Source organism: Oryctolagus cuniculus, chromosome 7, assembly GCF_051225735.1.
Source record: "Oryctolagus cuniculus isolate XC-2025 breed Fujian yellow rabbit chromosome 7, ASM5122573v1, whole genome shotgun sequence".
Taxonomy (NCBI): domain Eukaryota; kingdom Metazoa; phylum Chordata; class Mammalia; order Lagomorpha; family Leporidae; genus Oryctolagus; species Oryctolagus cuniculus.
In genome coordinates, this window is record NC_142873.1 from 70845620 (window position 1) to 70863970 (window position 18351).

General features: G+C 37.7%; 2 protein-coding genes across 7 annotated transcripts in view; one reads left to right on the forward strand and one right to left on the reverse strand.

Moving 5' to 3' along the window:
- Positions 1-6041, forward strand: part of LRRC39 (leucine rich repeat containing 39) — a 30292-nt gene extending 24251 nt beyond the window's left edge. For both annotated transcript variants that reach the window (XM_002715469.6, XM_089300299.1), the window contains exons 7-9: positions 557-709; positions 1869-2005; positions 5363-6041. In XM_002715469.6, coding sequence (XP_002715515.2) covers positions 557-709; positions 1869-2005; positions 5363-5403 — 331 coding nt within the window. In that variant the 3' untranslated portion in view covers positions 5404-6041. The remainder of the gene's footprint in view (positions 1-556; positions 710-1868; positions 2006-5362) is intronic.
- TRMT13 (tRNA methyltransferase 13) overlaps positions 1-18351 on the reverse strand; it is a 30570-nt gene that overhangs the window by 6073 nt on the left and 6146 nt on the right. The window contains exons 4-11 of one of the 5 annotated variants that reach the window (XR_011390552.2): positions 16299-16361; positions 15800-15869; positions 15552-15658; positions 15040-15207; positions 11999-12071; positions 10327-10401; positions 6484-6714; positions 5506-5836 (exon numbers count right to left, since the gene is read on the reverse strand). Coding sequence is in view for 3 of the 5 variants with exons in the window: in XM_002715836.6 (XP_002715882.2) it covers positions 5644-5836; positions 6484-6913; positions 10327-10401; positions 11999-12071; positions 15040-15207; positions 15552-15658; positions 15800-15869; positions 16299-16361 (1179 nt within the window). In the remaining 2 variants the exon portion in view is untranslated. Of the gene's footprint in view, positions 1-5505; positions 5837-6483; positions 6914-10326; positions 10402-11998; positions 12072-15039; positions 15208-15551; positions 15659-15799; positions 15870-16298; positions 16362-18351 lie in introns of those variants that run through there. The other 4 variants (XM_002715836.6, XR_016210869.1, XM_008264827.5 and 1 more) reach the window with 4 other exon arrangements.

Below are 18351 nucleotides of genomic sequence, written 5' to 3' on the forward strand. Positions count from 1 at the left end.
AGGGCAGAGTTACAGAGAGAGAATGAGTGTGAGTCTTCCTTCCACTGGTTCACTCCCCAAATGGCTGCAATGGCCAGAGCTAGGCTGATCCGAAGCCAGGAGCCTCTTTGGGGTCTCCCACCTGGATGCAGGGACCCAAGCACGTGGGCCCTCTTCTACTGCTTTTCCAGGCCATAACAGAGAGCTGGATTGGAAGTAGAGCAGCTGGGACTCCAATTGGTGCCCAAATGGGATGCCAGCACTGTAGGTGGTGACTATATCTACTATGCCACAGTGCTAGCCCCTTAAAACAGTTTTTTTTTAAGAAATCCTACCATAGCGAATTCTAGAATGTGCTAATTTAATTCTACCATCACCACAATGAGAACTATACTGTGGAGGTTTAGTTTCAGGTGTAGTTTCTCTAATTATCAGATAAAGTGACAACTAACTCAATACGTATGCTGATTAAAGGGGATGTTGTAGAAGATGACATTTCTTTGTTTCTTAAGGTAATAAGAACCAGGATTTTCATAGTATGTGTAACTAGTTGCAGAAACCTCTTTTAATTCTTCAGAATGCAAAATCTACATACATTATGGCTGCAACGGAATGAAATAACATGCTTGCCAGAAACAATCAGCAATCTGAAAAATCTCGGTACTCTGGTTCTCAGCAACAACAAACTGCAAGATATTCCAGTATGTATGGAAGCAATGACAAGTCTGAGGTTTGTGCACGTAAAACATGTTCCTTTCTGGCCATGGAACAAAGTAATGTAGATATTTTTACCAATAAATGTGGATCTTCATTCATATGAATGGATACATTAAAAAAATTTCTTTTCTGGCCGGCACCACGGCTCACTAGGCTAATCCTCCGCCTTGCGGCGCTGGCACACCGGGTTCTAGTCCCGGTCGGGGCACCGGATTCTGTCCCGGTTGCCCCTCTTCCAGGCCAGCTCTCTGCTGTGGCCAGGGAGTGCAGTGGAGGATGGCCCAGGTGCTTGGGCCCTGCACCCCATGGGAGACCAGGATAAGTACCTGGCTCCTGCCATCGGATCAGAGCAGTGCGCCGGCCGCAGCGCGCGGGCCGCGGCAGCCATTGGAGGGTGAACCAACGGCAAAGGAAGACCTTTCTCTCTGTCTCTCTCTCTCACTGTCCACTCTGCCTGTCAAAAAAAAAAAAAAAAAATTTCTTTTCCAATGTTGAAATTCTGTAACTTGATGAACAGGATTCATATAATGCTGTCCTAATTGAGAGAGAATCCTTGTAACTAAAGCAGTACTAAGATTTATCAGTTTAAAGATGTCCTCTGTTAACATTTTTATGAAAATTATCTTTAGACTGTTAATAAATATTATTCATAATACAAAATCCCAAAGTATAAGCATAGTGATTTTACTCTAACATAACTACAAAGGGACAAAAACAACTTTGTTACCAACAGAAAGTAGGTAAGGATTTTTTAATTACTTGAACTCCCTGAAGTGCTTTCCTTCCAAAAGATAAGGCACACATTAAAACCCAAAACTTCCACAACAAAATATTCAGCCTTTACTAGCCTGGTACTAGTGAAGTCAAAATGATGAATAAGACCCAAGTCTAACAAATATGAAGAAACTAAGTTCATGGCATTATCTATAAAAGATGCACTAAAATTGCTTACAGGGTAAACATTAAATACTGCTTATGAACTAAGAGTTGATTTTATAGACTTTGAAAATAATTTGTCTAAGGCTAGTATTTTTATTCCCTATGAAGACAGATGCTTAGGTATGGAAGCAGTATAAAAAGTAATTTAGTATATTATCATTTGCTTTCTCTAGGGAAATAAATGTACACTTCTGTGGCATTTATAAAAATACTGCTTTTTGGTGAACTACTAGGTTTGTCAACTTCAGAGACAACCCACTGCAACTGGAAGTAACACTTCCCCCCAGTAAAAGCGAAGATGAAGAGGAGGAACGGGAATTATTTGGCCTACAGTTTATGCACTTGTACATACAGGAATCACGAAGAGCAGGTAGGAGATTTGTATGTAACACTCATTAAATATGCTTTTTTGGTAGAGGAATGTGTATATAATTAACTCATTTTATATTAATTCCCATATGGATTTGTCACTCCATCTTGCCCTTTCTGTCAAATCCTGGACCTCTTGCCCAACACTGTGGAAAGTAAAAAGTGAAATTCAACTCTGTTCCTAATTCTGGTAAGCGCTTGTAGAGAGCGGTTGTAGGGATACTTAAAGGCTTTCAAGTGAAGTCAGGAAATAAATTATTTGGCCAGGCACTAGAAGCACAACCAAGCCAATGAAGTCATGGGTCTTCTAAAACTTCACTACCTCATTCCACTAGCTTGCCATACATGTCAGACTGACCACAAACTGTCCTTCCTTGCCATTTCCTTTTTCTACAATCTATAAATAGCAAAAATTTTATGAATGAGAACTGAGAACACAGATTTCAATCAACAAATGTCTCATAATTTAGAACTTAAAAGGTAGACTTTAGTTCAACTGAATGCAACAACTACTTTGACAAATGAATATAACCAGGACAATAACAGTTTTAAATCATTTTTACCAATATCCAGTGGAGTACACTTAGGAAATCGTGATTACATCTACTGTAGCGAGGTTATGAAAGTAACAGCATGGAGGACCAGCGGGAGAAAGGTAAGTATAGTAATAGGTTGGGGCCTAGTTTTGGAAAGCAGAGAATAAACATATGAAGACAGGAGGCAGAATAGGTAACTAAAAATGAGAAAAGGGGGAAGTTTAGGGCCTTACTTCTTGAGTTCATTTCTTCTTTAAAAGAATTTATGTATTCAAGAGTTAGAGAGAGGGAGAAACAGAGAGAGGGCCTCCATCCATAAGTTTATTCTCCAGATGGCTGCAATGGCTGGGGCTAGGGCAGGCCAAACCCAGGAGCCGGGAACCTGGAGCTGGGAGCCTGGAGCTTCTTCCAGGTCTTCTATATGGACAGCACGGGCCCAAGCACTTCAGCCATTGTCTGCTGTTTTCCCCAGGCCATTACCAGGGAGCTGGATCAGAAATAGAGCAGCTGGGATTTGACCAGGTACTTATGGGATGTCAGTGTTACAGGCCATGGCTTCACCCACTAGGCCACACCACCAGCCCCAAGTTCAAGTTTTTAAATTTTTATTTTATTTGAAAGGCAAGAAACAGAGAAAAAGAGAGATCTTCTAGCTGCCAGGTCACTTCCAGGACTTGCCTAGGTGGAAACCAGGAGCCTGGAATTCCACTGGGGTCTCCCCCATCAGTGGCAGGAACTCAAATACTTGAGTCATCATGTGCTGCCTCCCACATGCACATTTAACAGAAAAACTGGACTAGAAACAGAGTAGCAGAGACTCCAACTAGGCAATCTCAAACTGTATGCAGGTGTCTCAAGTGGCCAACTTAACTGCTGGACCATGAGCATGTCCTGAGCTTCAGCTTTAACAGTAAGTTTAATGCTCCTGTGGGCCATGCAAGAAGCAGTAATTGTGTAGGCAAATGTAAAGTTCAAGGGCTTTGCTGAACCTGCAGATCTTTCAGGTCAAGAAACATACCCCACATAGTCACTTTCTTGTGATACATGAAAATAAGCAAGGTTTGAAAAAATAATCTCAATATGTAAGACTGATATCTGAAGGACAAGTTTATCATCTCATAAGTAATTTGTACCATCATCAGAATATTAAGATAAATGGGTCACAGGACTGTATTAGAATAACTCTTGGGTATGTATGTATGATTTATGAAATGCTACCAAGGCTGGAGTTGTGAAGTGGGTTAAGCAGCCACCTGCAATACTGGCATCACATATGAGCCCTGGGTCCACTTCTGATCCAGCTTCCTCCTAATGTGCTTGTGAAAGCAGCAGAGGATGGCCCACTGCCACTCATATGGGAGACCTGGATGGTATTCCAGCTTCTGGCTTTGGCTTGGCTCAGCCTTGGCTGTAGCGGCCATTTGGGGAGGGAACCAGCAGATGGAAGCTCTGTCTCTGTTTCTCTCTCTTTAACTCCACCTTTCAAATAAATAAATTGTTCTAAATAAACGAATAAATAAATAAATAACCAGGATTATGCCTGCCACAGAATATCCTTTATTTCTGGGCATAAATTATTGAATTATAACAAAGTTTATGACAGAAATCAGCATTGCCTGACGCAGAAAAAGAACGGTGATTACTGAATGATGTATTGTCATTATTTATGTTCTTGATTGGGAGGCATGAATAACTCATTTAAAAAATAACAAATTGTCTTATTTTTAGTAATATTTGACATGAAACTTGTAACAAGAGAAAAAGCATTAACAACTTAAGAGATCATAAACCCAAAGCCTGCTCATTATATTATTGAAGTCATGAATTACTACTACTAGTTATTATTTACTAAGTACTTTGTGCTTTGAACTGTTCTAAGCATTTTACTTTGTTATATCTCCCTTTTAGCTTATAACCACCTTATGAGGTAGGTTTTATTGTTATCATCTCTATTTTCAGAGGAAGCTAAAGACAAATTAAAAATGGGCTAGGCTTCTTTACTTTTAAGCCATGTAATCACAGACCTTCAAGATCAAAATGGTTAACTCAGGATGTCATTATAGTATCCAAAAGTATCATTTTGGACCTTTGTCTTAGCAAATGTACCAATAATTAAGGCAGTTTTTAGAAATCAAGGCAGGAAAAAAAGTCAAGGATAATGTAGAAGAGAATAACAGCCCTACCAATATGTTTGGTTTAATATTTGCTTGTGTGCAGAAACTATTTGTGAATTAAATAAGACCTAAATGTGAGTACATTTTTGGTTTCATTATCTAATTTCTACTTTATCCCAAATTCTTTTCTCCAACAGGAGAGAATTACTGTTATTCCTTACATATATTAAAAAAACACACCTGATAAAAAATAACAAGATAGCTAATAACTTCAGAAGCTATTTGCAAATTTCAAATTAAATTTTATATTATTCTTACAAGTATCTTTATAGAAGTTCTAGCTAACACAGGAATGAAATCAAATAGTTTTTTTTCTTGAAAATCTCTCTTCAGTTTTGGAGTTTGTCATGGACAAATCCTGATAATATATAAATGCAGGTATGGCTTTAGAAATATAAAGGAAATTTTACTGTGAACAGCTCTGAATTTGCATTTGAGAAAATCACAATTGATTATTCTTTCCAGATGGGCATGGAAAAAATCCTCACATAAGCCAAATTCTCAGATTGGCCCTCAATACAAATTGACAACTGATCATTAATTGAGAAATTAATATTAAATAAATCCAAGGGAAAATAAATTTTTAAAATGAATGCAAACAGAAAGATAATACTCCAATTATGTTTCAATGTGTTATGTGTATTTCAGATAATCAAGTCAAATGTTTGACGAATTTACCAGCTGAATAATCTAATTCAGGATGATCTGCTAAAGAAGATTACTTTGGGAACTTGGTGAATTTCCTAATGTTTGGGCTTCTTCTGAAGTAAAAAACAAAGCTATTACCAAAGTTTAATGAGGCCACAGAATTTATGAAAGTTCATATTATTTGTTATTTAAATTACACCTGTATTGTGATGAGTATAAAAATATAATTAAAAAAAATCCCTTTTTCGTGGAAGACAGCTGCTGTTCAAATTTCTTTTCCATTAAGCAGTTGTTTCTGGCGATGAATGGTTTGGTAAAGCGGTTAACAACACATTTTCCAAAGACACCAGTGGATCTGTATAGTACTGTAAAGCAGAACTGAATCCTTTCTGCTGCAAATACTTGACTCGGCCTTGATCAATCAGCAATTTACAGAGGTGCCCTATTTTCTTCTTTTCTTCAACAGTAAGAAGCCTAAATTGAATAAACATACATAAAACATTATTATTAAAGTTTTGTAGAAGTTATTTTAGTTCTACTTATTGAGACAATGTACTAGGTGCTATGCATCATGCTTCCAAGGCACGTTTTACTTGTGAACATTATAAAAATGTGTGTAAATTCTAAAATTAGACTGTAAAATATATTTCATGAATAAATTGTTGTTAAGTCATCTACAGAGAGTCTCCCCTTGTTCATGGTTTCACGTTCTGCAGTTTCAGTTACCTGTGGCCAACCATGATCTAAAAATATTACATGGAAAATTCCAGAAATAAATAATTCCTAGTTCTAAATTGCATGTCATTATTAGTACAATGACATCTTGCACAGTCCTATTCCTTGCTACCCAGAATATAATCATCCCTTTGTCCATTTTATCTATATTCTATATGCTACCTGGCCAATAGTCACTTAGTAGTCACCTTGTTTATCGGATTGACTGCTGAGGTATCACAGTATATATGTATCATTTGGTACTACCCAAGGTACCACCAACTGGGGGTCTTGGAATGTATCCCCCTCAAACAAGGGGAAACTAGAACCACTGTACAGCAATAAAGAATTATTTATGGATTACTATCATTTCATTAGTATTGTCCATAACAAAAGCAGTCACTTACCCAGGCAAACTATCAGCACTGTCATCCGTGATCCTGTATCCTCCATCATCATGCTCTTCATCATCTTTCTGATTACCCTTTGGCTGTGTGGTCATAGTTGAGGTTTCCAAAGATGTCTTCCGCATCCCACAAGTCGCCCAGCTACTCATTCGCTGGAAATAGTGGAATTCCACTGCTCCCAGGCCTAAAGTCCTGAAATATTCTTTGCCCACATAATGTCTCCAATCACACCTGTGGTGACAACAGAGTGCAATAACAATGCCAGCCACAGGGGTCCACTTCTCTGGAACAATATTTTCATTTCTTTCCTTGGCCAAAGTGTTAATTTCTTTTTCTGTTTTATCATTCTTTATGCGTTTGGCTAAAGGCTCTTCATTTCTTTCCTCACAACTGGCAGCATAGGTTTCAATCAAACATCGTAATGCAAGATCTGCAAATACAATTATGTGCCCCCCAACCATATCATCTTTAAAAATAAACATATTTTACATTCATTAAGCAGTATGTTTTTTAAAAACCCAAAAACAAAACCATCAAAAACTGATTTAGCTTTATACTGCTAATAATTATACCATGAATTATCAAATTTCCTTCAAATTTCCTCTTTTCTTAGTAAGACAGTATCTTCTCAATTTCTCTGATGATTTATTCTGCATAAAGCCCACCTCCTTTAAGAGCTACAATTTGAAAAACTTTTAGTCCATCAACTTGAATTGTCTCTCATTGCTCCTAACTTACCTAAGGAAATAACTTGCATAGAAAAATCTATTTGCCTATACTAAAATTCTAGGGAAGTTTTGAGCTTAAAAAACACAAAGAAAGAAATAATGAAAGGCAGCTCTGCTCAGCATACTGATGCTGGATCAGGACACTATCTTGAAATGTAAGATGTTTATAGTGAAAGGTAACTGATGAGTTGAGCAAAGGTGTAGAATTTGGAAAGTAGGAGCCGGTGCCGTGACTTACTTGGCTAATCTTGCCGCGGCACCGGCACCCCGGGTTCTAGTCCCGGTTGCTCCTCTTCCAGTCCAGCTCTCTGCTGTGGCCCAGGAGGGCAGCGAAGGATGGCCCAAGTGCTTGGGCCCTGCACCCGCATGGGAGACTGGGAGGAAGAACTCGGCTCCTGGCTTCGGATCAGCACAGCGCTGGCTGTGATGGCCATTAGGGGAGTGAACCAACGGAAGGAAGACCTTTCTCTCTGTCTCTCTCTTTCTGTCTCTCTCTTTCACTGTCTAACTCTACCTGACAAAATAAATAAATAAATAAATAAATAAATAAATAAATAAAAAAGAATTTGGAAAGTAGGGCTCACTCAGCAGCCTTCTATATTTACGCATTCATTCAGCAAATACTTACTGAATGCCTTTCATGTGCAAAGCACTGAGGATGCAATATTCATACATACACAGAGGTAGATACAGTCATATTCAAATGAAAAATTTTTAGTTCACTTTAAAACTAAAACTACTGGACTTTTGATGACTGTGGCTATTTTCCATTGAAAACTCTAACATTGATAATTTTAGAAAGACCACAAATACACTTGTACACAAGAAGACCCATATTTTCTGATTAGTTTTGTCTTATCTATCAAGAACAGATATATATTTTTTAAACTTCATAATTTAAAATGTCACAATTGAATGTTAAATGATCTGATATTTTACTACTGAACAGTAGTATACAAATTTCAGTAAACAAACATTGGGAATCTGTTACTTGAAGCATGAATAGTTTATCTATTTTTCATAAATATTATTACTATATATATATCCAGTCACTACTTTACTCATATTTGACTTGTATGTATGATTTTCAGAAATACAAATAACCAGAAAATTATTAAAAGAATTAAGTGATTTCAGAATTAGAAGAAGCTTTATTAGTAATCTATCTCAACCTGTCCTTTCTAGAGAACTTAACAGACAAAGCCACATACCTAAAGTGGACAAGAAAACACAGCAAATTATTAGCCAAGTAAATCATTCATTCATTTACTGAATTTTTGTTATATACTAAGTATTATATCAGATGCTCTAAGCTCAAAAACTTCACAGCATTATGGAAGAATAAGACATATAAACAAATCATTAAAAACAATAAGGTAAATATATGCAAAATTTTATGGTAACATTAACCAGATGTATATTTAGGGTGGCTCCCTGAAAGTGGTGACAACTGAGCTGAAGGAGACATTTTTGTTGGTTTGGGTGACAGTGGAATCCAAATCCCAGGTATAGCAGAAACAGTTTGGTGTGTGAAAAAATACACAGGATTTGATATTGCTGAACAGTAAATCTGGAAGCAGGAAATAGTGATAGGAAAGAAGAACCCAGACTGAAGCTATGAGGTCAAGTTTAAGGGCTTAGACTTCATCCTGTAGGTCACTGGGAGCTACTGAAGAGTATAAGGAGAGGGAAAGACATATTAGGTTATAGCAGATAGATGTGAATATTAATATGTAAATGACAGGTAGTAGAGAACATGAAAGAAACCAAAAAAAAAAAAGGGGCACAACTGTAGGGGAAGAACAAGAGAGAAGAATGCAACAAAAGAGAATTTCAAGAAGGGTAGCAATTGCAGCAGAGATGAAGGAAGAATTCAGAGTGAAACAACAAAAAGTGTGTGGGACATGAAATGTGGTCTCTGATGGGAGGAGTCAAAGGAGTAGGTTTTCCTTCCATCCAAGATGGAACTGGTTTACTTCACATGGCTTTTTCTTTTTTTCTTTATTTGACAGGTAGAGCTATAGACAGAGACAGAGACAGAGACAGAGAGAAAGGTCCTCCTTCCGTTGGTTCAGAGAGAAAGAGAGAGAAAGAGGTCTTCCATCTGATGGTTCATTTCCCAGCTGGCAGCAATGGCCAGAACTGCGCTGATCCGAAGCCAGGAGGACTTGACCCATTTTCTACTGCTTTCCCAAGCCATAGCAGAGAGCTGGATCAGAAGTGGAGCAGCTGGGTCTCGAACCGGCACCCATATGGGATGCCAGCGCTTCAGGCTAGGGCATTAACCCACTGCACCCTGCGCTGGCCCCGGAATAATTTGTTATTATTATCCATCAGAGCCAAAGGCTGGACTGTTTCCACTTTATCAAGCTGATGAAGAGAAGGAGCAGACATCTTAGATTTTTTGGTCTAAAATTTTTTTTCTTTTTGCTCAGAATCCTAAAACACTGTAATCTTCTAGTGAGAGAGGTTTCAGAGTTCTTCCCAAGCATCTTCTCTAAAAAACCTCCTGGGATGGAATCATAAGTGATTCATTTCCTTTTTTGTTGAAACATAACCCAAAGAATTCTGAGGTTGGAGTTGGTGCTGTAGCGCAGTGGGTTAAAGCTATAGCCTGAGTATCAGAATCCCATATGGGTGCCAGTTTGAGTCCCAGCTGCTCCACTTTCAATCCAAGTCCCTGCTAATGCTCCTGGGAGAGCAGAGGTCGGCCCAAGTCTTAGGAGCCCTGCACCCACGTGGGAAACCCAGAGGAGGCTCCTGGCTCCTGGCTGGCACAGCCCCAGTCATTGTGGCCTTTTGGGGAGTTGCTCCCTGTCTCTCTAACTCTGCCTTTCAAATAAATAAATAAATCTCTAAAAAAGTCTAAAAATAAAGTATTCTAAGGTCTCATATGACACAGTATTTACATAAAGAACTCTTAAGTCATCTTGCAAAATGTCCAAAATGAGCAGATAAGTAGGAAAAATCCATATTTGATGAAACCCTTTTCAGGAAGATAAATGAGTTATAAACATAAGAAATCCATACCATTCAAAAGAAGCTACTGAAATGGCTTGGGCTGTGTTAAGCTAAATTTTAAGATAACTTAAGCATCATGAATATATTTACATACCTGTTGCCACTCCACACAGATGCTTTCCAATTCCTACCACAGGTAGTTTTCCTTCCCTCAGCACAGGAATTTTGTCTGAAATAAAAGGAAATGAGAATTAAGTAATCTGTCTTGTTAGATAAAGTATTATAACACAGTGCTCTTAAAAGCAGAATTGATTAGAATCTTTGAGCTTTAGGACTGAAATAGACTCAGACAAAAAAATTGTCCTTTTATGGAATTAAACATACAGCACAGAAATTTATTTTTGGAGTTTATGCCATCAGAAAAGTAATACATTCAGTCAAATAATTCAAACTACAGTGATGTATTCATGTGCTGAGGTACTTTTCAAGGCTGGCTAACAATGAGTGGAAGGAAGAGCTTGCTGGGATAAGTTTGCATTATTTTCTGTTTAACATAAAAAACTACAGAAAAGATTTAGAAAGGGCACTAAAAAGAATGTTTAAGAGAGGAGAGGAAGGGGAGGAGAGAAGAGAGAAGAGGGAAGCACAGGATGGGGAGAGAGAATATAGGTGTATGGAATGTGAGTATCATTGTGATTACTTTCTTGGATATAATTTAAAATTCTAGAAGGCATTTTTTACATAGTAGTTAGGCAGAGAACCATCTTATTTCTTACAATGGCTAAAGCAAAGTCATATTAACTAAAGGCAGCAGGATAGTTTATTTATGAACAGATCCAAAATTAAACAGGACAAAGAAGCAACATAGGACATATTATAGAAACCTAAATTCTAGCCTAATGTAACATTCAGTTGACACTGAGAAACAATGTTTAAAAATTTAAAACCTAATTCAATTTACATTTTTTAAAAAAGATTTATTTATTTATTTGAAAGTCAGAGTTACACAGAGAGAGAAGGAGAGGCACAGAGAGAGGGAGAGCAGTCATCCATCCGCCGGTTCACTCCCCAATTGGCCACAATGACTGGAGCAGTGCCAATCCGAAGCCAGGAGCCAGGAGCTTCTTCTGGGTCTTCCACATGGGTGCAGGGGCCCAAGGACCTGGGCCATCCTCTACTGCTTTCTCAGGCCATTGCAGAGAGCTGGATCGGAAGTGAAGCAGCCAGAACTCGAACCAGCGTCCACATGGGATGCTGAATTGCAGGCCGCTATGCCACAGATATGGCACAGCATCAACCCCTTAATTTACATTTAAATGCTATAAATAACATTCTATTAACAATAGATTGGCTGGCTCAACAGGCTAATCCTCTGCTTGTGGCGCCGGCACCCGGGGTTCTAGTCCCAGTTGGGGCGCCGGTCCTGTCCCAGTTGCTCCTCTTCCAGTCCAGCTCTCAGCTGTGGCCCTGGAGTGCAGTGGAAGATGGCCCAAGTCCTTGGGCCCTGCACCCGCATGGGAGACCAGGAGAAGCACCTGGCTCCTGGCTTCGGATCAGCGTGGTGCACCAGCCGCAGCAGCCATTGGGGGGTGAACCAACAGAAAAGGAAGACCTTTCTCTCTGTCTGTCTGTCTGTCTCTCTCACTGTCCACTCTGCCTGTCCAAAAAAACAAACAAACAAACAAAAAAATCAAACAACCACAATAGATTAACTTTACCTTGTTTTTCCTGAAGCAGTCTTCTGCATGACTGGATTTCTAAGCAACCCTCAAAGTTAGAAACTTTTATGATTTACAGTTAGAGCAACGGAAAGTTATGCAACTTACTCAGACACAAGTGTTGAATATCAATTTGCAGTCTTTCAAATACTGAGTTTTTCTTTCTGTGTTTACCATCTACCTGTACAAACAGAACATCAACTTTATGAAAATGTTTTTGTTCTCCAAATTGAGCAAATTTTCATCTTATTTTTTAGTACTGAAAAAGCATAATACAAAATTTTAAGATTATATATTTTTTGAAAAAACTCCAAAATATTACCACATATTTTTATAAGGCTGAATATTTTATCAATTATTATGCAGAATTATTTCCTTTAACCTTAAAAATTCCCAATTCACCCATAAAGAATGAGGTTCACAGATGTTAAGTGGCTTATCTAAGATTACTTACCAGATTTTAAAAAATTATATCCAGAACTTAATCTTTGTTATGGGAAGAAACAAATACAAAGAACTCTTTTTTTTCTTTCTCACACATAAGGGAGAACATGCAGTATTTGTCTTTCTGTGTCTAGCTTATTTCATTTAACATATCTCTTCCAGTTCTAACCATTATGCTGCAAATGATAAAATTTCATTCTTTTTTTATAGCTAAACAATAAATACCCCATTGTGGATATATATACACATTTTCTTTATCCATTCATCTGATGATGGATTAGTTGCTGTATTATCTTTTTCACCCTTGTGTAGTATTTTTGTCTTGCTCCACTTCCTCTTCTCCCTGAAAGATCACAACTGCTCTACATCATATCCATGTACCTAAGATTCACAGTTCTCCATCTTTGGCCCAGAATCCTGATAAGCATCAGACACATACCCAATTGTGAACTTAACTTGCATTGCAAACTGGCCAGAGCTGAACTATTACTTTTCTCTCCAAATCCATCTTTCATCTTCCTTCTCCTTTGTTTCCTATCTCAAAGAGCAACATTTAATCATTTTGCCAATAAAAATGCCACCCAAAATAACTGAATGAATAAATCACCAAGTCTTGTGGCTTTCAAAATCTTAACATTTCTCAAACTCTTCCCTTTCTCTCCATTCCACTACAATAGCCTTAACTCTGGTCCATTTCTTACTTGGATTATTTGATAAAAGCATGTTGTTATTATCTCTCTACTCAAGTCTCAGATTCTTCTGACATGGCTTTAATACTGCTGCTAGAATAAACTTCTAAAAACCCTTTTTTATACTACCAGTGCTTATTATATACCCTTCCAATCTTCTCTCAACTGAAACCTATGACCCATACTAGACTGAGGTTGGTTCTCTACCTTCATGCTCCCATAGCAATCAGGACTTACCATTAAAACATACTTAGCATAATGAACCAAAATCTGTAATGTCTGCCCCACTAGATGCAAGCTTGAAGGCAAGAAATAAACCTTGTTTCCTGTTATCTCCAGCACACAGCAGGAAAGAGTCAAACTCCTTGACAGGTTAGTCCCCTTTTCCTGTCTCATCACAGCTGAACTTTACTCACATCACGTCTGAGCATACTTCAATAAAGTCATGAAAAAATTCATTATGAAAAAAAACTATGCATGGGTTTCAAAGTTATTTAGTGCCAAAATAAACTTTAATTCCACTTTCCAGGAACCTTTTGAAGTATATTTGAGTTCCTATCAGAGAAAAGTTTCCCTGTTGTTTCAGGCACTTGGTTACATTGTTCTTACTTCCTAGAATGCTTCTCTAATCCTCTAAGTAGCAAATAATAATTCACTTTAGGAGATCTAGCTCAAGCATCACCTTTTCTATGTCGTCATTCTCCATCCTTTCTTTGCAATAAAACCTGTCATTCATTCCTTTGAACTTAACCTGTACTCTGTGCATTTTTCATATTTTAATAGTTTACTACAATTATTGATTTATTTGCTTGTCTCTCCTTTCTAAACATATATAATGAGCATAGGGACCTTGTCTTACTTAATTTTTATATTCAGTATCATGGTATCTGACAGTATGCTCAATAAATGTTTACTGAATAAATCACACTAAGTAGCAAGAGAAGTAGTTCTCAGGATTTTTCACTCTTAGCTAGAGCTTGGCTCTTTCTACATACAAGGAGTTTTGTAACAGTTCAAAAAATGTGTATTATGAAAAAACAATGCAGGGATTTCAATTTTTTTAAATATTTGTTTTATTTATTTGAGAGGTAGAGTGACATAGAAGGAGAGGCAGAGAGAGAGAAACAAATCCTCCATTCACTAGTTCACTCACCAAATGGGTGCAATGGCCAAGGCTTGCTAGGCCAAAGCCTATAACCTGGAACTCATGTGGGCGGCAGAAGCACAAGGAGTTGGGCCACCTGCAACTGCTCTCCTAGACACATTAGTAGGGAGATGGATAGAAAGTGGAACACGTCCAAGATAGGATGCAAGTGTTGTAAGAACTGGCTTAACCCACTGCATCACAACACCGGCCCCAAACAAAGAATATCAAAATTTTTTGCATCAACCAAAATAAACATTTTTAAATTCTGTTTTCCACTACCTTTTAAGAGTATTGTTGTATTTTCATGTGTCTGCAAGTAATTCTAAGAACTCACATCATGGGGTCTGGCACTGTGGCACAGAGGTTAAGTCTCCATCTGCAGTGTCAGCATCCCATACGAGCACTACCTAAAGCTCTGGCTCTGGCTGCTCTACTTCTGATCCAGCTCCCTGCTAATGTGTCCAGGAAAGCAGCAGAAGTTGGCCCAGTACTTGGGCCCTTGTACCCATGTGGGAGACCCGGAAGAAGCTCCTGTCTCCTGCCTTTTGCCTGGCCCAATCCTTGGCTGTTGTGGCCATTTGGGGAGCGAACCAGTGGATGCAAGATCTTTCTCTCTCTCTCTCTCTGCATTTCTTCCTTTGAAATAAATAAAAGAATCTTAAAAAAATAAAGCTAAAACAAGAAACAAAAAAACTCAGAACTTGGATTATCAAAATGTAGGGGTAAAAAAATTTACCTAAAAATCACCAACATAACCCAAACTGATAAAAGCTATCAAATACACAAAATAGTAATTTCATTTTTAAGAGACATATTTGTATCTCTTTTCTACATAGAAAAAATACTTCACTTACATTACTTTCACTTACCTTGAATCTTGTGGTCCCCTTTTCTACAAGGATGAAGTGAACTTTTTCAGCATCTTTTAAGGCAATATCAACCCAATGAGATAATTTTCCCTTTCCTGCTCCAAACTCAACAAAACATCTTCTTGGACCAAGTAACTTTAATTTTTCAATGTTACCTAAAATAGAAGCCTGCACACTTCACAAGATTATTTTATAAACTAGAGTAGACACATTTGGCTCAAATGGGAAGACAGCAAGTACTTTCTGCTATGGTAGTATGTTCACAATGACAACTTATATTTGGCTTTAAATTTTTCTGCTGTTTTTAATATTTAATACTCAGTACTCAGAATCATATTATACCAAAATTTTTAAAACATATTTTAAACATATTTTTGAATTAAAATGTTATATCATGAAAGATAAACCAAATAAAATCTCATTAATAAACTATATAGAGGAAGAACAGAATGTTAGGTTTTAACAAATGAGCAGAGGCTATTTTCAGCAGAGTTAATTTGAACTAAACATACCTGCTGTTTCAGGTGCTTGGTTGCAGAATCACCATTATTAGGGTCGTTAAGGGCATCATGTAATGCTGGATGGGACATAATATGATGCTTAAGTGTAGAATTCAAACCTGTGCCAAATATAAACACAACAGCTAAAGCAACCAAACATGAAAGTGTAGAACTCTGAACAATGGTTCCAGAATACTGTCAACTCATTCACCATCTGATTACTCTAAAATAGGTGAACTTGCAATTTTAGGCAGACTTACCTTCACTTGCTTTCCTCAATTTCTTAATTAAGTTTTCCAACTGCTCTTCAGATAGAGAAGAAATTGGGACCTATAACCAAAAATAAAACTAAATAATGTAGACAAGAAATGGTTTGAATTAGTAACCCAAAAACTGAGTAGATGCTTAAAAGTTGAGCAGTTCCTATGGCAGTGTAAGCTCTTCTTCCTAAAAACCTTTTCTCTATGCTTCCATCAGAAATGCCCAACCACTAAGTTTCTTTACTTTTCCTACTCTCCTCAGGGTCAAGAACAAGTCTAGTGTCAGAATGGTTCAAGAATCAAAGAGGACTCTGAGAAATGCTGTAGCTTGTTATGGGGCATGAGTTGTCTTAAGAACTAACCATCACAAATCATACTGATTATACAGGAAAATGCATTCTAAATGGATATATTCCAAACAAAAATGGAAACATTGCTTATTCACAACTTGGAAAGTTTGTAAATACCTTGTAAAATTAAATATTGTCAATGTACTTACTAATTGTTCAAGTATTTCTGTTTCATCTGTTAAGCCTGCATTAATATCTTGAATAAAGAAATCCTTAACAAAAACAAAACCATGACAACATTGTTAATTAGGTGAAGCTCACAAAAATTAAGCTCAAAACTAATTCTTCTCCTTATCCACACTCCAAACCTGTCATTTTCCCTTCCTCCCATTAATTTATTCATTAAACAATTATTAAACAAATACCTAATATGGTCCCTATTTTGCTTTAGGTGCTGAGAATTCACCCTTATAAATAAGAGCTCCAAACATGTTCTTTTGATTCTCTTGTTCTTAAATATTTACTTTATTTATTTGAAAGAGTTACAGAGGGAGAGGTAGAGACAGAGAAAGGTCTTCCATCTGCTGGTTCATTCCCCAAATGGCCACAACGGCTGGAGCTGGGCCAATCTGAAGCCAGGAGCCCAGGAGCTTCTTCTGGGTCTCCCACATGGGTGCAGGGGCCCATGGACTTGGGCCATCTTCTACTGCTTTCCCAGGCCATAGCAGAGAGCTGGATTGGAAGTGGAACAGCTGGGAATTGAACCCACGCCCATATGCGATGCAAGCACTGCAGGCCGGTGCTTTAACCTGCTGTGCCATATCACTGGCCCTCGTAATCATATTCTACCTTTTAAAGATCTCTATTTTTCAGCTAATTTCTGGCTTCCGTTTCAGGTCATCCAATCTAGATACCCACTCTTCATTATCTTTCACAGTCTGGTCCTTTTGTCATACCTACCCTTGCAAAGCCTAATGCCTTTATTAATATGTCGATCAACTACAGTATCTGGCTTGTTGAACCCACCAATGAAAAATTACCTAGTCATTTGGACTGGCACCAGTGCAAATTCATTATTTATAAAATCAATCTGAACTTTAAAGATGCCCAGCAATTATTCTTCACAACCTATTTTTTTTTAAATTTTTACTTACTTGAAAGGCAGAACAGAGGGGGAAAGACAGACAGACAGACAGACATGGAGACAAAGATAGATCTTCTATCTGCTGGTTCATTCCCCAAATCCCCATATCAGTCAAAGTTAGTCCAGGCCAAAGGCAGGAGCCTGGAACTCCAACCAATTCTCCCATGGGGGAGGCAGAGGCCCAGGTAATTGAGCCATTACTCAGTGCTCCTAGGATGCACATTATCAGAAAGTTGGATCAGAAGCAGAGTCAGGACTCAATCCCAGGCACACTGGGGTGTCCCAAGTGGCAGCTTAACATGCTGTACCTCAATGCCTTTTCCCAATAACCCTAATTCTAAACTTTTACTTCTATCTTCAAATATACTATAGTACCATCATCCTCTTCAATCACTACTTACTCTTACTTCAATAAGAAAAGCACAAATTCTACTCATAGCCCAGTTTCTTAAAAAAATCTATGCTTGTAATTTTTCTTGCCTCATCTACCAATTTTTATATATCATTCCATACCGATTTCTACCCTCCCCAGCCTATTAAATATACAATTTACTAAGGTCTTTGATCTTTAACAATCATACTGCCAATCTGATAGATTCTTTTCCATCCTTACCTGTACTTGATTCTTCTGTGGTGTCAGATAATGTTGATCATTTTCCTTTTTGAAATTTTTCATCTTTTGGCTTCTCATATATCATACTCTCCTAGTTTTTCCTCTTTCCTACCTCTTCAGCCATGCTTCTCAATCTTTTTCTATTGTTCCTATTAGCAGCTTATTCTTTAATATCAGTGTCACTTATGTACTTGAATTCCAAATTCTGATTACCTGCCCAATCTCTTTATTGAATTTCTGACCCACATATTCAACTCCGAATTTCAAATCAGGCACTAAGTTTCACCAGTTCTGTTACCTAAATAATTCCTGCAGTTATCCTTACCCTTTCCATTTTCTTTAATTCAGTCTCACCTAGACTTCAGTAACAGCCTTCAAAGCTATCCTCCCGAACTGCTATAAAATAAAACTTCCTAAGAGGCAAATCTGACATCATCATTCCTGATGTTCTTAAGAACCCAGTTAAGATTTACTGAAAGCATGTGGTTATTCAGTTCCGTAATCA